Here is a 21,360-nt window from a genome sequence, read left to right on the forward strand (position 1 = left end):
GCAAAAAAAATCCACCGGCCTCAAACTTTCGGCCTGGAGAAATCATATTCTTCAAATCCATCCTGAGAAATCAAACCTGTGCAAAAAAAAAAAAAAAAAAAAAAACAACCAAAATACCCACTGCTGGCAACCAGGAGCCCGGCCGGCTCCCCTCCCGGTGCTGCCGGAGCCGCAGCCCCCGTCCAGCTCCCGCAAGGATGTTGCTTTTTCCTTGAAAACCCAGGACCCTGCTGGCGTAGGGTGCCAAAACTCGAGAAACCCTCAGGAAATATGGGATGACTCCTATTTCATGAAGTAATCGTTGTTGAGGGGACTTGATGGCTGGCTTTTCACATGCTCCGCTTAACAGGGGATTTATTCAGGGGAACAGTTGGAGCATGCAGCATCAGCATCTCATTAGTGCCAGAGACAATGCCCCTCCAGTTTAAGATTAAAAAGTGGGTTTAGTTTTCCCTATATAACTTTATTGTAAGGGTTTAGGGAGCCACAACAGAGCTGAGTTTATATTCATTATATTAAAAGCCCTGAAACAGGTTCAATCACACTTGAAACTGCTGGGAAGGGCAGGCGAGCAGCGGCCAGCCTTCACTTCTCTCCGCAACTCTCTCTTCCCAAACACTCGATCCCACCGAGGAGCGGTCAGAAGAGCCCTTTTGGAGGTGAGAAGCCCCCACATGCATGGGGATTCCTGCAGCACCATCGCTCAGGGAAGGACAGGTTCACCAAACACAACCTTCCTTCTCCCACCCAGCAGCAGGACCAGCAAAACGGCCAAACACATTCCCCTGTGAAGGTCTGGATCTGCCATGGAAATACACCCTTGAAGAGAGGAGTAGGACAACGTGAGAGGTTTCAGGGTTTAAGTATCGAGAGGGAGGAACAAGGTTATATAAAGTTTTACAGGCCAGAACAAAGATCTCTAATATATTAAAGAAAACAAACATAGGGATGAAGTCAGCCGCGCACGTGCTCCAAGGTTGGTTTGGACTCTTTAAGCAATTTGGGGGTTGATCGACAGTTTTTAAGGAAGAAATAAAGGGCTACCCAAACCGAAGGACTGCCTGGCGGAGACGCGGGGCTGGCGACCTGGCGAAGAGCTCCCGGTACCGAGAGTGTGGGAACCACTTCGTGAACGAAGTCACTGAAATAAAAATTAACGCCTCTGTTAAAGACGCTTCCAGATTGAACCGTACACTTGCAGAGCGAGACGGACCACGGGAGATCGAGACAAAGCACGTGGGACGGGCGCACAAAACCCACCCTTATCCAAGAGCTCTCCCCACAGAGGGAAGCGGGAGCAGAATCCCGACTCGGCGCATCCCTGGAGAAGCCCACGGCTTTCCTCCTCCCCGAACAGGAGCATCACTCTCCGTGCTGTCGAGCACCAGCCCAGCTGTGAAACCGCTACCCACTGCCGCGGCACCCGAAACACCGGGCGCTGCGTGTTTTCAAGCTATAGATCACCTCCCTGCCCCTTCTTTTGTTGCGGTGTCAGCCGCTCTCGGGGAGCGGCTCCCCCACTTCCTACTCGAGGAATGGAGTTGAGGTGAGGGAAGTGCTGACAATAAAGACAGCTTCCCACGCCCTAAAGAATTTCCTTCCCACTCAGGTAAGCATCTGCACGTACATCAGCTACTAATTTTAGGATGAAGCTTTCAGCCGTACGGGAGAGCTTCTCAAAAAGCCACTGAACACCGCCAAGTGTATTTCCAGGGAGACTCAGCCCTGCTGGCCCCGACCACCGGGCCCTGGTACTGACGGGCACTCGTAAAAGTCACAGCTACTACTCGAAAGCCAACTTGCAGACACCGCTTTGGTACCCCACATTATCCACTGACAGATTTACAGAAGTCTGGGACATCATGAGATTTATTGCTTCAGTTTTATGTACTAAGGAGCAATAAATTCTTCTGAGAACCCTGTACCATTCCGACTCTTTCCTTTCTGCCCGGCCTCAAGGGAAAAGGCGTACAGAGGAAATAAATTCCTACCACATCCACCGTCGTTTAATCCAGCGCATTCCCACCGTAAGAAGAATAAACCCAAGGAGTGATGATCAAGCACAAAATGAACACTTCATGCATTTTATTGAGTCTATTTAAATTTGCATTATGACATCTTACATAGGGAACAAACTCCTCCTAAATGTTAGCTATCAAATCTGGTCAAACTGTTGTCCAATGACCTCAGAGTACCATTTTGTATTAAACAAGTCCCGTATAAACAGATGTAAAGCACTGTACAAAAAAAAAAAAAAAAAAAAAAAAAAAAAAAAGAGAAAAAAAAAGAAAACTGTTACATTCTCAGTTGAAGTCAGGGCTTCCCAACCAGCAGCCTTTCTAGCAGATAGTGAAATTCAGGAAGGGGTCTCGGGTATTTTAGCTTAAGGGAGCAAAACCAGATAAAACAATCAAAACAAATTCAATGGTATGTTTCCCCATAAGAATAAGAAGAAAAAAAAAAAGAGATACCTCATATCAAAAAGAGGTTGGGAAGCCCTGGTATAACAGGTTCAAACTTCTTTTTTTTTTTAACACAACACAACTTATATGTACTTTGGGTAAGTTACCATTGATTCCCTCTTCACCCTCCTTCTTCCCTCCCTAGTCAAGGATAAGCAAACAAAAAACCTAGTGTATGTAAGGGTTGGAAATATTTCTGAATTCGTTAGAAACTCTGTTACCGTGGCTCCAAGCCAACCCTCATCCAAGGCACCTCCTCCTGGGAGCAGGCAGAGGAGCAGGCAGACATTTCCATCGCGGCTGCGGACTGCCTCAGCCCCACGCTCGCTTACGTACCCTTACTCAAGCCACGCGAGCCCCCGCGGTAGGAGCAAGGATGACCGGTGAGAAAACCGAGACATCGGACAGTTAACACGAATGTACACATTAATGAAAAGGATCCCAAATTAAAGCTAAGGCTGCAGCTAAGCCGACAGGGTGAAGCTTTGTACTGAGGTGTGACGGTGATGATCACGCTGGGAGATTCGGAAACCCCCCCATCGCACTGCTAAAAGTCAAGAGACCGATGGGCGGCTTTGCTCATCTTCCCACTAGACCCTCATTATTGTGAGACCACTGGGAACCTCCTCGCTGGGTAGGCAACCATGTCTAGATAAACATCGACTGCAGATATACCAGGGAAACAGTCCTTTGGACTCTCCACATTTGCATAATCCAGACAAGTGACAGGAAACCGGAATGACAGTCATTATGGTCCATTGTGCCAACTTTGGTGGGAAACCCATTCGCTTGCAAGTTGACACAATGGACAATTATGGCTCCTTCAAAACCGGTACAGTATCATGTCAGTGCAGCTGCTGTGCCTGCACATCCATACTTCTTACAAAATGCCTTTAAACTTTTATTGAGTAATTTCTAGGCATGCAGTACCTAAACTAATCAAATCATTTTAAAACCAAGTCAATTAACTGCCTACAAGTTCTTTGCAAAAAACCCAACTCGTTCAAAGAAATAAAAAAGTGCACGTGAAAGGGAAATCTAACAAACTCCAGGAATAACTCTTCACAGTCTTTTAACAGATAAATCCCAATTAAAAAAGGAAAAAAAAAAATGCAAGCACCCAGAACTCTGTGTTGGTTCACAATCGGAGTTAAACTATCAAACACACTTTTAAGTAAAAAATACTGTGCGTTCTTCTAGGTTTTGGCCTCGTGACTGCTTTAATTGCTGTGTGGAGAGGTCCTGTGGGTACAGGTCTGTCCTGTCAAAAAGGAATTAAGCTCACACACCAGACAGATATTCACAGGGGGAGCTTGGGTGGTTTGCAGTTTGAAAAAAACACCGTGATAACTACCGAGGCAGGCAATAACAAGGAACCTCCTTCAAAAATAAAATAAAGCACCAGCCTTCAATGCAAAAGAAACCATGCTGCTCCAAGCGAGGAGCCCGTGACCCCGGCTTTGAAGGCGGCCGAGAGGCTCCCACACGGTGGCACTGTGAACCAGGCAGCTGCTGCAGGAAGGCTGGCTGCCTCTTCAGACTCATCATTTCTGCACCATCAAGCCTCTGAAAATAACAAAACTGGCCATTTTAACCCTTCATATGGCTACAAGCACCAGTCCAGTGGCCGCATCCCTCCTGTAATCCCAAGAAAGTGTAAATTGAGGGAAGTGCTAAGTACAAATGCTCAATACCAAAAGGATTCATAAACTGTAAATTATTCTAACTGTGAACCTTGCTTAATTAGTGTCTTTCATATTTTGTTAGCAACTGAAGTGTTAATATTGGCCTTTCCCAATTCCAATCTAACTTTAAAAGAACAGAAATTGAATTACCACAGTGGCTGACAGATGACTCAGCTACATAAAAAGGTCTTTGCTGTATCAGCAATTTAATTTCTGCCAACTCCTCCAGACATCAGACAATGAACCCCCGGCACCTTTAGCGTTGGAAAAGGCATATAAAATACTGAGAACATTCAAAGTCTCCTGAACTGAGGTTAAATTATTTGTTCTTGATACCATCTGGGAAACCTCCAACATTTTATTAGTCGCTATTGTTACAGAATGATAAAATGTTAAGGCATGCCACTATTAAACTATTATAAAGCTGTAAAGTTGATTCTAGCAATGCGAACAGTTACTGGAAACTCAGAACATTAAAAAGAAAGCTACGTTGAATGACAGTTCCACAGCTGTGCTTCACATTAATTAGCACTAGTGGGCTCCTTTCTTTCTGATCACCAGCCTTAGTCCTCAGAGATGTACATCAGACTTTCAAAATCTAACATGGTATTCACATGGAGAGGGTTTTTTTTTCCTTCTAATTCTACACTCCAGCAAGTCAGTGAAGCTACCGTAAACCACGATGCGATAGCATGTATATGCTATGTGAATGCTACTGGAAGAAATTCAGAAGTGTTATTTTGTTGAGGAAATTTTGGCATAGAGTCCAGCACCTGAAATTAAGAGCTAACTTCCAATTTTGCAGTGATGCCTGTCAGAAGGCAAAATTTAAAAACATTAGCTTACTTATTCTTCTGTCTAAAGAGAACACACGTCGCCCCTCTGCCACGATGGCGTGTCCCACCAGGAGGAAAGCAAGCTCAACAGCCAGTCGGGGTTTCCCACGGAACCACACACCGCAAAACGCACATGTAGAAGAAATGTGGAATTTTGGGACACTGTGGAATCCTTAACTAGCTGATGAGATGTTAAAATGGCTTAGAGCAGAGACTATTGTTTAGGCAACCACCACTATAAAACACCAAAAATGTGTTTTAATTAGGAGAAAGAGATAGGCCAGCTTCGGTTTCGTCATCTGAGGAACAAGCAACATTTCCCATATAGCCACCAAGAGCAGTTCATATCCCTTCATAACTACTGCCCTGGAGTCGAAATAAACATTGCTTCCCCTGTTGCACATATAAGCTAGGAAAAAAAAAATAAAAAAAATCATTAGAGAATAAAACAAAGAATGGGTTATTGAGGGTGAAGGATGTTTTCCCCTGACACTGATGAGAGTTGAGGTACATTCTCCAATTCTCAATTTCAATATGCCATGCACCTAATTTTAAAAGTAAATTAATCTGTCCAGTAGGAGTATAAAGGGTTTGTCAGGTTTTTTAAATGTTATTCTTAGAATCGGCTACACATTTAAGTGTATTCCCATAATCAAGTATAATTTTAAAATTTAACCTAACACACGAATAATCTGTTTTCCAGTTAATATACAAGTTATTTTTCTGTGGCATTTGAGTCACAGGCTACCAACATGAATATACCAACATGTTCACTCAACAGATCCAGAGGTTACCAATATAGTTAAAGCTGGTGGGGAATTAAAAAAAAAAAAAAAAAAAAAAAAACAACAAAAACACAAACAAACTGCCAATACTGGTCTGCTGAATAGTTACACAGACTTGCCTCAAAAATTTAAAGCAAAAGTTGATAGAAAAATTGGGCAGAAACCTCACTGAATGAACTGGTACAGACCGGTTTGTATTATTACATATTAGCAACCATACCAAGAAATAACCAGCCGTTAGAACAGTTTCTAATTTTTATCGTCTTTTTTGGTGGCATTACTAAGCCAAAACACTGCAATTATAACATTTATTTTCCATTTTTTTAATGCAATTAAGATGTCTAATTCAACTGTTTTTATATTACAGTAGCTGTTCACATAAATAGTACAGATATGCACTGCTCTTGACAGGTACACAGTTACAAAAGCAGCTCTCTTGTATTTCGTTTGCTCTCTGTGTGGTGGGTTTTGTATGAAAAGCATTCTTGATTTCTAAGCATGGTACAATTTTAATTCTTAATGCGTTAGTACAACAGTGCATTGGAAAAGTACTGAGCTTCTACAAAAAAGCTTTACAATTTTAAAACAGAATTTTTTTGTTTTTATTTAAACAAGCATAGGCAATTCTTATATTTCCACAACAAGATAAATATCCCAATTAAGCTAACAGCTCATCCTACAGCGTGCCATAGTGATGGGGAAAGGGCTAACATTAGTGTTATTTACACAGCCATGTCCAATATTAACCCAGTATGAAAACTAAAACTATGTTCAAGTGTGCAATTCAGTTCGTATTATTTTTTCAGATAGTTGGATTCCTTGCAAAAATTCCTCTACAACTCATGTACGTTTAGCTGGGACGACTTCTCAAAGAACTCCTCGTAAGCACAATCTTGAGGACAAAATGTTTATTGGACTGGGATGGCAGGGCCTGGGTGGGGAAAGAACTTAATACTCTTCACAAAGAAAAAAATATTTTTAAGCGGGTAGATGTCTTTGGACAAGTGAAATTTAATACCCAAACTGTCTAGAACTTGAAAACGCTAATTAAAGAAATCTTCTGCTGTTTTAGATCGAGAGAAAATGGTATCATGAGGGAAGATTCACTCCAAGTCATTACTATACATTGAGGTACCACTCAAAAAGTGGCCATAAAGGAAGTGACTTCTTTGCCCATCACTATCACACTAGCTGCTCGGCCATAAATTCAGATCTCATTTAGACAACACTCTCTCTGTTACCAGAAGCTAAGACTGCTCTGCGACAAATGGGACAAGTGGAATTTTCTGATAACCAGCGATCAATGCAGTGGACATGATACTCGTGCGAACAAGGCAATTTACGGAGCTTGTTGCCTTCCGTGTACTCGGTAATACACACACTACAGGTTTTCAGAGCATCGCTCTCACCAAAATTCCTCATCGCTAGGTTGTCAATTTGTTCTTTGGTGAGTCCTCTTGGTTGGTCATCGTCATCTTCGTTTAGTAGGAAAAATTGTGCTAGGCTAAGGAATGGTAGAGAACCGCTTTCTTCAAATGTGACCGAGCCCCTCGTATTCCGACCTTCCCGTCTGGCACCAGATGTTGAGCCACCTTCATTACCGCCTTCATACACCTCCCCTGAGCTAACATCTGCACTTTCATTGCTTGAAGTACCACCAGCTCCGTTCTGTGGCTCAGGAGCATCCATGTTCTGATTTGGAGTTGGGCCACTAGGATCTGCATCGCTATCACTATACATAAAGTAACTCAGCTCTCCGAAGCCTGTCATTATCTGCCTTAGCATAGTCTGGATAGCAACTGATGTAGTCTCACTCAAGCCTGTGTTTAAGATCCTACGGATAGGAATTCTAATGGTACTGACGTAAGTTCTCACTCCAGCCCGTTCTGAACGGGAAAACGTGCGCCTAAACCCTCCCCGTTCACTTTCGTAAGTGACGGTGTTGTTAGGGGTCTGGGACCTGGACCGAGTTCTGTTGGCTATGCTGTCTCTTTGCCGATATTCTCCCGGACGAACTCTTCTGACCTGAAGATCAAGCACTATGGTGGGAGGCCTCTGCCCAGGTGCTGCGGACTCACTGGTGCCGTTAGTTTCTGAAGAGCCCGCTGCTTGAGGCACAGGTCTTGTTTCGGGGGTTGAAAACAGAACTGCATTTTCACTTGGCATCTCAGTCCCCACTGTATGCTGCCTTAATGTCACATGCTGCCTAGTTCTAGAGCTTCCCTCAGCTTCATTCACCGAGGAGTGGTCAAGTGTCTGAGATGATGTATTGTGATGAGACCTGCGAGGAGTCTCACTCACTGGATTAATAGGTGACCTACTTCTATCAGTCCTAGCCCGCGTTCTCCGCTGTTCTGGACTCCTACTTCTCGCTCTCCTCTGCCCTCTAGGAGGGGAAGCTTCCTCAGTTGTTAGCTCCTCTGAAGTGCTCCTTTCTGATCCGGGCTGCCTTACAGATGGTGATTCAGACCTTGGAATTTCAGAGTCACTTTGGCTGTTTTCCAAATCCTCCCCGGTGGAAGGCTCTACAGATGGCTCATTCTCAGTTTCTGGATTTGTGCTCCCATTATTACGGTTGACATTTATTTCCAAACTGAATCTGAAGTCACCACTATTCGGGTTAGTCCGGCTCACTGCTCTCCAAGACTGGTTTCCTCGTTGCCCACTTCGTGTTGTATTTCCAGTCTGTCGGACTGAATTAAGCCAGTCTATTATAGAATCTCCATTTGAAACATCTTCTGCAGACTCTGCACCTGTGAAAAAGACAGGGAACTACCAAAATTAGAGTACTGAGCTAATTTTGGAGTGATCTTTTCCAAGAACACAATTGCTTAGTTAACTAGTGACAATTTAGAAGTGCTTAATCCTGTCAAATACTATTGTAGGTTCACACGAAGCCACCACAATTCTTATCTACCAAAGCTCTTTTAAGGGAGCAGGAGTGGACATTTTCTAATATGAACAGATAGGCTGCAGCCATCACATAGCAAACAGATCATCAAAATAACATATACTCTTTATCATAAGTAAATGGAAAGTCACATTTCAGGTGTCATAACACATCAATATTCTGTGTTTTCCTTTCCAAACAATTAAGTGATCTATCTACTGCTAAATTGAGAACTAAGTTTGTCCTGACCCTTCACTTAAAGATTAGCTTTATAGCAAATATATCTCACTAAAGAATGAACCTCAGTGGTAAACTTCAAGCATACTCCACCAATCTCTACAGAAGGGTGATGACGAAAGCAATACAGCACCTTTGGAAGGGAAGAATAGCGAATAAAAAAAAAAAGAGGGACTGCCAAAAAGCATCCCAGAAGGGAGCAGACAGGAAGGCAATCTTAAAGAAAAAAAAAAAAAAAAAAAAAACAACAAACAAACCCAGACCTAAATGAAACTTTATCTTGATGCAAGTAACAGATGTGTTGAGTGAAATCTGTTCCAAACTGACCTCTGCAGCAGATATCAGACATAACGTTCATTTAGTTCTGAAACAAAGCTCACCTTGCACCTGCCTAGGCTTAACTTGTTCCACTCCTGCACTCAAGTTAAGGTCCGTATGGGGTGCTAAAGTTAAGAGTTTTCACAAATACTGTATATACCTCTATTCTCATCACTGTTTTGCTGTGGCGGACCTTCTTTAACTTGGTGTAGCCTTCTCAGCAACTCTTCTTCAGTAATTTCACCTTAGAAAATAAGCAAAATTTTCCAAAAATATTTCCAAATCATATGTATGGCAAGCATTATCAAAAGCTTCTAAAGAAGGTACAAGCCACTGCTTGTCTTTTTTTCTAATTAAATCCTGCCATAATGAGACCGCCAAACAGGTTGCTATGGGGAAGTTCAGACACTTCAGCACCACTGTCCCAAGTACGTTTTGCTGAAGATGAAAGATCCAAGAGTTTCAGCCTATTCGAGACAGATGTGCTTTCTGGTTCTGCAACCTCTACCACTCATCAGCAATTTTCATCATCCTGTACCAATTAAATGGCTGTCTGGAGTAAAATATTTACAACACCTTCACAAACACGAAAAAAGGTTTCAATTGGTTGAAGTCATGTTTTAAATCAGAACTGGTTTGAATTGGCTATCATCCTATAAAGAGTCATTTAAAGTAGTAAGTCAATTGAAAACTGACATAAAAATGCCCATGCAGAATCCTGCACCAGATTACTTATCCTAGTTACAAATACAAAATTTTCAGAGATAAGCGCTTAAAGGAGATTATTTTTCGATCAAAAAATGTCTCAGGGTCCATTACTGGAACTGGGTCAACTCTGGGCATTCCCACCAAGTTGTGTAAACACTAGACTTTTGTATCTGATGAATCCACATCATCCTAACTACCTCTCCACTAGTCAGGTGACCGCTCAAATTTGAGTATGCACAAATTAGCAAGAAGCTAATTCTTACCATGGAACACAACTGCAGCACACAAACTAAATGGGTGAAACAGTTTCAGGAGAACAGAAAATGACACAAATCGCCTACAAGCAATTCTACTGAGATGTACCTACACAAGCATTACCTACCTGGTGTTCCCAGCAAATTATTGTCTCGCATAAGCCTGTAGTCCTCTTCACTCAGGTTGTTTACAAACTGATAGAAAGCTTCTTCTCGATCTAACCGATCTAGCTGACTCTGACGTTGTGCTTCTGATTGATCAATATTTCCTTTATCACTAGAATCTGAGCTTTCCATCTTGAAGAGTGGAAGAGTACCTAAAAAGGAGAAAACAAACCCTTCATCCAGCGTAGTGAAATATGGAATGAAATTTAGGCATGTTTAACCTGTCCTACATTCTTCATTGTTATCCTGAAATTGGGGGGTGGAAACAGTCTGCTAATGAAGCTTCAGTTAAGATGAGGTGCATAACCACAGGCACAGGGATCAAAACTGAAATAGTTCTCAAAGCATGAACCTCTTCAAGAAGTTAAAAAAAATCTATGCCCATCGTTATCAACTATTCAATAAAGCAGCAAGTGTGAATATGTGGAATATCATCAGCCCTAACCCTTAGTCCATCTTTACATTCACACAGTTGACTAGGCATCCATGACCATCTGCTTTTTAGCATAAAATATTCTTAATACTGCAACTGCCTCACAAAGAATGCCTTACAGTGCCGTACAACAGTGTAGTACAAGACATAAGCCATCCTTGATCATGCTCTCCAACTCTAAAAGAACATGGGACTGTATGTTCATCACTTCCTTCTGCATGCTACAAGAAACACCCGCTTCACCATCCAAGTGAATTTTAACAGAACGAAAGGGTTATGATGAATTCAAATATAGAAGATGGAAGATGCTATGGAACACTATGTATGCCAAAAAAAAAAAAAAAAAAAAGGCTATTCACTTCCTCAAAAACAGTTTGTAAAAATCAACTGTGTAGTTTTATGTCAAGAGAAGAATTTGCTTGCAAGTTTCAGCATTTACTGAATTACTGATGCTGATGACTAAAATTTCCAGGACAAAAATTCCACAGTGTATACCAGGTATAGCTTCTGCTGTAAAGAGCTGTCTTCCGTATTGCATATTTTTAAATATAATATTCTCCTTGTATTGCTTTTCATTTGGATGAGATTCTTGACAATGTGTGTCTCAAAATAAAATTATCGATGAATGCCATGTCTGTATTTGAGAAATATTATAACAAAATACATGCAAATGCTGGAGACATTCTGGCACTAGTTGCGCCATGCAAATATATCAAATGAAGTTAAAATAATAACTAGTTTCCTTAATCACTATGCCTCACTATTCACAACATCAAGAATTTTCCTGTACAACTGGTAGAATCTAGTTACTCAGAGAGGTGATTAGCAAGCTAATCCTCTGCATGCTAAAAAGCTCTGCAATAACATTCCCCCATCAGAAAACATTCCTTTCATTTAAACCATACTTCATGTGACATGAAAATACTGGAAGAATAAAGCTTTTCTGCTTCTCCCTGGAAAATTTCCAACACTTAGACATCTGTCTAGTGCAAAAAGCATCTTTTTCTGGTTTGTCAGCACAGCTGTCAAGTCAAGACTGCCCACAGTTTACATTAGTGCTTCTCCACAGAAGAGCAGCACTGCATGGTCTCCAAGGGTAGGTTTTTTTCAGCTGCTATTGTGAAAATTAAAGCACACTGACAACCTCAGTGTGGAATGGTAGAAAATTCCACAGGATAGGACATCCCATTATCGCAGACCTGCAAATTATAAAATAAGCTACTCCAATCTTCTTTGTCTTGAATTCTGACACAGTAGGATATAGCAGGACGGCTGCTTTTTTTTTAAGTTAGTCACATTAAGGCACAAATGACTTATGGCCACTCAGTAATACAGCATACAAGGCTAGTGGTATTGTTTGGTTCTGTGAACTTCTGCCATTTTACCAAAGAAATTAGGCTTATTTTTCACCTTTTTATGAAGAAGCAGCAGCAATCACTAGGGTTACAATTTCAAATGGAAGCCTCTCAGCTTTCTGTGCATTGCTAAATCTCTGGTGCAATCTAAAGACTGTGTGGCCTGTCTGAAGAGTTGATGTTTGGTTTCAGCAGGTATGTTCAACTCTGACTGGGCTCAGTTATGAAATCTGTATGCCCTTCAAATCTCAGACATATTTCTAATGAGAACATAGTTTGCTTGAAACTCAAACAACTTTTTATAAGCTTTCCGTAGCAGAGTTATGACTCTAAGTAACTTCACTTAAAGACATATTCATTATAGAGAAGATACCAGAAACACAAGGACAGCTGCTTTTAAAAGAAAAATCTGAATTAAGTCTCAAGTTGGGTAAGAGACTTGCATCCAAAACAAAACCCTGAAAGAAAGATGCATTAGTTCTCTGGGGATACACAAAACTCTAACCAGCGTTCCTTTTTTTAAGGCAACAACAAAACAAAGTTGACAATAAGATTAAAAAAATAAGAGAAATGCAATGAGATGCTACGGGACAGAAGCAGCATCAAGTTTTGTAAAATGTTTTCCTCAAAATGACTGCCACCTTGCTATTTATTGGCTTTAAAACACATAGAATGTCTTCACAAAGATGGGAATATTAACATATTTGTAAGCAGTAGACTAATTTTACAAGAGCTTTTTAAAAAGAAAACTGCACTATGCATACAAAGCATGACACTTATTTCCTGCTTATGCTTTGAAATTTTCCTTTTAATTGCAAATTCCAGAGCTTGCAAGGACCTTAGCTATATAATGTCTATTTGATTCAAAGACATCTGCCCATTCCATTTCAGAAGATGAAGGGGCACCATTCTTGGTCAGGAAAAAAGGGTCAAACCAAGTGAAGGTAGGGGGTGGATCTCTTCTTTGCCAACAGACTGATGTACACTTTGATACATGACGCTTCAGGAAATGTTCAGAATAAGTCAGTCTTACTTATTTCCAGGTGTGCTCCTCCTCTCTCCTCCATCATCTCATATTTTCCCTCCTAAACTACAAAATCAGCTATTGGTCAAGACCGAAAAGATGCTATTGCTAAAAAAAAAAAGCCTCAGAGGTGGGCCCACTATACCCCAATTTCATTCTGTTTAGCTTCAGTGTCCTAGAAATGCTATGTATCTATATGGGATGATTATGTTGATGGAAATACAGATAGCAAAGAAATGCATAAACACACATCAACATATCCTCCCCACCTTACTGTTGACAGCGAATGGGATGACACTCCTCAAACCAGAGCTCTGATATTATAACCAGTAATTGGAAAATAGGATTTCTACCCCAAGGCTCCTATTACTTTCCATCTCTTCACTGTCCACCCAACTCATTGTCCATATTGTCCATTTTCAGCTTCACCTCCCACACCACCGCAGAGCACTACATTACCAGACTGAACTTACTAGAATATTTAGGCTACTACTGCCTCAGCATGACTCCATAGGTCCCATCAGGCTGTACAACAGGATTTCCACAGTGGCAGTTACTATGTCACTTTGCTCCTATTTCAGCATGGAAAATGTTGCAGAAACAAACTGAAAACCTGTCCCTCATTCAGGATTCTACTCTCAGCTCACACACTGCAGAAAATTAAGGCTGGCTTAAGGAGACTGACTACAGTAACACAGGGAAACCTGATGAGGGAAAACCAACAGGTATACTATTAAGTTACAACAAAATAACCAACATTTGATTATCTAATAAGCAGGTACGCTTCAACTCTGTTTTCTTTTTTCCAGTGGTTTAGTTCAACTCAAAGTAAGACTTTGTGCTCATCCAAGTTAAAAGATTCAGAACTTCCTTCTTTACTGTCCTTCCTTGTGAGCTCTGAGTTGAGGGTGGGGAAGAGAACATCTATAAGCAGGAAGTTCGGATCTGCTGATTATTGCTAACTTCAGCTGAGACACCCAGCAATGAAAATCTCTTCACGGGAAAACAGTGAGGATGGGGGGACACCACCTAAACGTTGAACAAACAGCAAAATCATAGCTACATTAAATTACTTTCTTCCTTAAGGAAAAAAAGGAAGAAAAAAGAAAAAAAAATTAAGGGATATACTCTTCATCAGCTGAATACCAAGACACATTAGAGTGAATTGTTAATTGGTGTTCCCATCCTTTCACAAGTCAAAGTATCTTCCCTGCAGTTATGCTTCAACAATCTCGGAGATTTCAGAGCACAAATGACTAGCTGTCTCTCCACTGCTGCTTGACTCCAGGAGGAAAACACTAAGCCCACAAAAGGTATTGTTTGTTACATTCTTTTACTCAAGAGGAAGTAATACCATGCTCTTTTGGATAGGAACAATTTAAGAGTACTAGATATTCCTTCAATAATGCGAAGTTACCATTCTTACAGTACAAGACACATTTTACGTTTTCCCTTATGCCGCGTCGTGTGTAAACTAAATCCAATCAGTCAGGAATTTACTACTGCTTAAAAACAATCCAGTGGAACAGCAAGCAGTGATAAAATACTTGGCATTGTCCATTTACCTTCAACAATAACAGTGTGTATCTCCATCTTGCTTAGCAGTTACAGTATTTTCTTCCCAGAAAAAGTACTAATGGATCATAAGGCACAGTGATAAATCACTAGCTCTTCCTCCTTCAAAAATGTGTAATATCTCCTGACATTAGGTATCTTTACTGAATACCAAAACACTACCTTTACCATTTTTTAAATTTAAAAAAAATTACATAAAACATTAGAACCCTCATTAAACTAGGTAAAACTTAGAAGATCTCGCAAATTTCAAAATCACTCATTTGTGAGGTTTAATGAAAAAACAATACCTTAAAGTTATAATCTTCATTTGATTTATGAGGCAGGTCTCAAATTTTAACAGGAGAAAGGCACCGAATTAAACTGCTGAAACAACTCAGATGCTCATGAGCTAGCGGTGCAACAAAAATTTGCTCTAAAATTCCCCCCATCTAGGTGTTACCAGTATTTTAGCATTACCTGAGAATTTGTAGTGCCCTGTATGTTACGAATGTTTCCTGAATTACCTCACGTCCCAGCAACATAATTAATACCTTTGTATAAACAAAAAAGATGATGGCAATATGAGCAAGTGTTTCATAGATGTGCTCAGCAGAAGGCTAATTTCTCATTCATGATTCATAACCTCATCTTAATTAGGTACTTCAACTGGTAGAGCACCTTGCTTACTTCCAGTCTGCAGAAATTATCAAACCCTTTGACTAAAAGTGACTCAGTAGTGGAAGCCAGAAATACTTATTTTCTGGTTTGGGTTGTTACAAGATTAACTATTTTTTTCCTCTCGTGCTTTCACTGAACATACCTCAAAGACATTTTAGCTCTACAGCAAAAGTACAACACAGCTGTCTGTTCAAAGTGCTTTCCATGAACTCTGACTTCAGCAGCTCTAACATACCATCCCGTTTGGCAGGACCAGCCCCAGCCAGCAGTCTCTCCAATTCCATTTCTCAAATGACACAGGAACAGCAGCTAGAACAAGCAGTTCTGTTACCCCACGGTCTTTAAGCACAAACAGAACCAACTTCACGTGCAGTATCCATCTGACCCACCCCACCTCCCAACTACAAGATTTTCCTATTAGATTTACAAGTTGAAAAACAGTTTCCATGCCAGTCAGTACCCAATTTCTCAATACTCAAAACTAGCAGGAAGTAAGACATAACAGAAACTACATTTTCATCTTAAATATTTCATCATTAAGTCTGCAAGATCAAAAGCAGAAGCAAACACTGCCAGTGAATCCTATCATCAATGGAAAAAGATACCAGAAAACAGTGAAATGAAACAGCTATTTGCATTATACATGGAGCTTCATTATGTCATGTCTGCTTTATTTTTCTCTTTTCCTTTTGTGCAGGTGCACAAGTTTCCTTTTGTGATTACACCAAAGGCTTTGACAGCATAGGTACAATTATTCACTCATCTACATGTTAGAAATGGTAACAAGTAACAAACATTCAAAGTTGCATCATGAATTTTGGATCTTCTATTTTTTTTTTCCCCCCCTGCTAGTCTTACTTTCTATTGACGTTCTGCTGGAACAAGAGTTCTATGCTTTTACTAGATTTCTACTAACCACAACTTTTAAACACTCAAGAACTCCCTGTGTCCTCTTTGCCTCAAAAAACATCATGGAATATGTAACACTTCTGGAAAGTTGGAAAAAAATTTTGACTTCTATGAAGTAAACTGCCGTAAAATTTAAATGCCAGCTTAACAAGCGGTGTTAACATCAATTCAGCTATTTCACTACCCCAGTGTATTTCAAAGCAAAGGCTGTAAAACAAGATGTCATTCTGAACATACGTTTTAAACAATAGAAAGCTGATGAATACTTTTGCAGAACAGATGCAGAAAACTCAGCAGAATAAAAAAAAAAAAAAAAAAAAAAACATTTCAACAGAACCAACTGTTGAGATGAAGAGAAACGCTCTCAGATGTACTATCAACTCCTGAGAAATCAGAAAGAAGTGAAGAAATACGGGTGCAGAATCCCAGCAGTCTCCAACAGTCCTACAGTACCTAAGACAGAGTAGCCATCTTGCTGTATAAATTCCCAACTCCGAGAGATCTGGTTAAAAAAGCAACAAAACTCATTGCAGTTTTCCGATGTTATCTTCCATATGAAGGGGTAGAGCTTAGCAATTCCAGAATACTGAGAGCATGTGGAACAAAGATAGAGCTCTGAAAATACAGTCAGAACTGCCAAAAACTTCACATTTTATCATCTGCACTTACTAAAACACTTTTCACATACAAGTTAAAAATAAAAATAAGACAGTACTGCCTTTTGCCCTCAAATTCAGATGATACCACAGAAGAGAAAGATTAGCATATACAAAGTGTAACAAGCTTCCAGCACTGGAGTCTCAAGAAATTATGCTCTTTTTCCCCAGAAGTGAGCTTCCGGCTCAGTCAGCAAGCAGAAGACCCACTCTGAAGCTCAAAGGAAGAAGTAATGCTGCCTGCAAGTAAGCAGCGTGGAGACTGAAAGACAGCAGTATGAACAGGCTTGACATCCAAGAAAGTCATACCCACTTACATGGGTATAACTACATGATGACCATCATATAGGGTTTTGATTTCTGAAGATAGAGAACTTTTGGTTAGGGAAATCACTAAGCCAATCAAAACTTGATGAATTTCAATTAAAAAAGAAAAACTCATCTTTAAATTTACTACTGAATCTCACTGTCTCCACAAAACTGCTGCTAATACAGCTACTACTGAAAGTAAAAGGCTGTCATGGTTTAAATCTATTTGGCAGCTAAATACCATGCAGCCACTCACTCACCCCCCCCCTGCCCTGGGGAATGGGGGAGAGAACTGGAGGGCTAAATGTAAGGAGGTTCATAGGCTGAGATTAAAACAATTCAATAACTGAAATAAAATTAAAATAATAATGATAACAAGAATAGAAAATACAAATGAGTAGCGCACAATGCTATTGCTCACCACCCGCTGACTGATGCCCAGCCTGTTCCCAGCCAGCAATCCCAGAGAAGAGAGAATCCTGAAACTGCAATCCTGAATGAGAGAGCGAGCTTCCCGATCAACCCTCATCTATACACTGAGCATGACGCTGTCTGATATGGAATATTCCACTGGCCAGTTTGGGTCTGTTGCTCTGGCTCTGTTCCTTCCCAGCTTCTTGTGTACCTGCACACTAGCAGGACATGGCAAGTTAAAAAGTCCTTGATTTCTTAGCAACAACTAAAAACATCAGTCTATTATCAAAATTTTTCTCATACCAAATCCATACTGAATCCAAAACACAGCGCTATTCTAGCTATTAAGAAGAAATAGAAGTTAGCTCTATTCCAACTGAAATCGGGACAAATACCAATAAAACAGTGACAATCACTACAACCACAACCCACACAGGAACTCTGATACATGGATTTTTGTTGCTGTTGATGTCTAGTGCCCAGCAAACACAGAAGTGGAAAATAAAGTTAGGTAAAAATTATTTAATGTAAATAGATATCGGTAAGACTAGAACTTCATTTCTGATGATATATCAAGGAGGGAAAGCTCAAGCATTTTAACAAGACTACATGCACATACATCTTGCATACTGAAATGAAGAGTGCTCTAAGCAAAATGTTTTTAAGTTACTAAAGAAAAAATGTGCGCTGACTTTTCCTACATATTCAATTATCATCAGACAGTTTTGTGAGACCATACAACTCCACAGACCACCTTGAGTAAAAAGCTAAGCTTCAACACTGCTCATCAGCAAAAAGTTACTAACAACTATCTCATTAATAGAAATGTGAACAATCTGAAGGAGATGCAGGCTTATATGTTTCTTACGATCTTAACTGCAGCCAGGAACCTGTGCAAAAGCAAAACAGAGTCTCTGTGACATTACTGGTTACCCCTACTCATCACACAAAGGTCCTGACTAAGTTATTACACTGTCACGCTGTCAGAAGTATTGTTTTTGAGATGCACAAGACCATCATGAAACTACCTTGAAGATAGAGATGCTGACGTTAATTTTATCCCTTCAAGGTTAATTTTCGCAAGCTCGAGTTGATAAATTTTCATCAAGACTGCGATTAAGTCACAAAAACTTAGATAAATACCCAATAATCTTGCTCGGTTTCAAATGTTTTAGTACATGGAAACTGAGTTAGTTCTCTAAAAAAAATACAGAACAGTCTAATAACATCTTAAACTATATCAAATTGGACTTAAATGAAATCTTTAGACTCAAGTATATGAAGTTGTAAATTATTTTTTTTTAAAACAGCCATAACAAAGTGCAACACCTCCACTGCAACTAGAAGTGTTTTACTAAGATCAAGGAATTTATTTTGATACATTCCCATAGGGAAGGGGAATAAAGAAACAAGCTAGGCAGATATATTGATATATAGGAATTTGAAAACATCTTCCTTTAAGGATCACACTATCCATTCCCCTAAAAATATCAGTACAAAAAAAAAAATTAAAAAATTTTTTTAAGAAGTCACACATAGTAGAGACCAGACACTTCTAACACTGTTTTCCAGTACACCTTGGCACGTCTATGAATTCAGTAATATGGAAAATAATTATGACACAGATGACAACCACTACATGCCTGAAAAATGCTGGTGTGGTTATTTCAGTGACAAACATTACGTAGTCAGAACTGCTGATGATGACAACACTGTGGTTGTTATGCTTTAGTGGTCTAACATAACAAGAAGCCCTTAATTTTATAATGTGTGGTGTGTTTTCCATTGTCAGGAGCAGGCAAGACATAATTCCAAGCTATAATTCTTTTAATTCCAAAATGGTAAACCTGTAAAGGGAATACAGTCAGTTTAACTGCTAGTTGACCACTACAACAAAACTAAGCATCTGATTCTCAATTAAGATAATTAACTGTACCAAAAGCAGCCAACTGTTTGTGTTTTGGTTTGGGTTTTTTTTTTTCCTTTTTTTTTTTTAAAAAAATACTTGACAAGTCACTGCAATTAAAATTCAGGCACAAATTGGTGTCAGAGCTTCTTTAGCACTTTGACAACAAATTTCAACTTGAACTTAACCAGTACTGCCAATATAGACAAGGAATATAAATCAGATGTGTGATGGTGTTATCTGATGCAATCAAATTTGAATTCTTGTTTACAAGCTTCTCTGTATAAAGACTATCTTCCTCAAAGATAGTAAAACAAATAAAACTACTATTAAAAAAAAAAAGCTGTTTTTTTTTTGCTGTGAAACCTTCTGTCAGGCTCCTTCTACTACACACTAAAATCAAGACACATAACAAACCTTAATTAACTACATTATAGATGTACTATTATATACAACCCGATATTGCTAGTCCATTAAAGCAGATCACTGAAGATAAAGCAATACACACATCTAGCTGGACTTGACAATGGTTCTGAAACACAGTAAATAGAAACCTTAAACGTCAACAAGAGTATTAAAAAGGAAGGGAAGAACTTGCATAGGAAACTAAGGTGACAGAGCAAAAATGACATGATTAACTAGAGAGAAACTAATAGGATACAAAAAGCAAACATCACGGGTTTTAACAGGTCACAAGCTGATCAAGATCCTTACAACAGACACGGCGAGATACGAAGAATTCCTCTTGCTTGTCTCCCACAACAGGGCTTCTCGTCTCAACTCACAGGAAGAACAGACTGAAAGCACGGTCCCAAAGAGCCAAGACTCCTTAAGTAGGCACTATGGTATGGCAAGGCCCAAGATACCGGCCATAAATTACCTTCTCACATTCCACCCCTCCAAAAAGGGCCCAGTTTCAAGTCCTCCCCCAGCCCAAGCGGATACCTAGAGGGTGAGGGGCCCAGCAGCCCTCCCCGAGAGGGGAGCGCAAACCCTCTCCCAGCTCCAAATGGAGGAGCAGGTTCGTCCCGCTCCACTGAAAGGCCCTGCCATACACCCCGGGAGAAAGGGGAGAAGTCCCTAAGGTGACAGAGCCCAACCCATCCTGAGGAGAGAGGGGCCGGGGATCCCCGCAGTGCCCCGGGCACACCCGCGCGCAGACCGCCATCACCGCCCCCGGCTCCATCACGGCCGCCCGCTCCGCCTCTGCCGCGGGGCGGTTTCGGCCTCCGGAGCCCCGCGGACCAGGCAGCCGCCCTGCCCTGCCCGGGACCCCGCAGTCCGCACAGCGAGGACCCGGAGCAAGGGCAGAGAAGGCCCCCGCGGCTCCCGACCGCCCCCGGCTCCGGGCGGGGGCCGCAGCCGCTGCCGCCTCCCCTGGGCCTGGGCCTCTCCCTTCTCCGGGCCATTTTGAGAGCCCGCCTCCGGCCTCGATACTCACCGCCCGCCGCCGCCGCCCGCCGCCGCCTCCCCAGCTCTCGGTCCACCGCTCTCCCCGCTCCTCAGCGGGCTCGGTCCCGGCTCGCCCAGCTCCGTCCGTCCCCACGCAGCCACAGCGTCGCCCTCCCTCCCCTCCTCAGGCGGCCATTTTCTGCTCCATTGTTACCAAGGAACGGGGGCCCGGAAGCGGCCGCCGGCAAGCGGAAGTGAAGGCGCAGGCGGCTCTGCGCAGGCGCCGCCTCCCCCGCCGGGGTAACGGCGGCGGGGCGGGGGGAGCGCGGCCCAACGAGAGGAGCGTGGAGGACCGCGGGGGTAGAGCGGCCCCGGCGCCGCCATTTT

At 41.4% G+C, this 21,360-nt stretch overlaps 1 protein-coding gene across 1 annotated transcript; it reads right to left on the reverse strand.

Annotated features, from left to right (window-relative positions):
* Window positions 1-2,070: 2,070 nt before the first annotated feature.
* On the reverse strand, window positions 2,071-21,189 carry RLIM (ring finger protein, LIM domain interacting). Its single transcript, XM_032983402.2, has 4 exons — window positions 21,023-21,189; window positions 10,304-10,492; window positions 9,374-9,457; window positions 2,071-8,521 (listed from the first exon to the last, which is right to left on the reverse strand). The coding sequence occupies exons 2-4, from the start codon at window positions 10,470-10,472 to the stop codon at window positions 6,987-6,989; spliced, it is 1,788 nt and encodes a 595-aa protein (XP_032839293.1). The 5' UTR covers window positions 10,473-10,492; window positions 21,023-21,189; the 3' UTR covers window positions 2,071-6,986.
* Between the last annotated feature and the right edge of the window lie 171 nt (window positions 21,190-21,360).

Source organism: Tyto alba, unplaced genomic scaffold, assembly GCF_018691265.1.
Source record: "Tyto alba isolate M040663 unplaced genomic scaffold, T.alba_DEE_v4.0 Super-Scaffold_5, whole genome shotgun sequence".
Classification (NCBI taxonomy): Eukaryota; Metazoa; Chordata; class Aves; order Strigiformes; family Tytonidae; genus Tyto; species Tyto alba.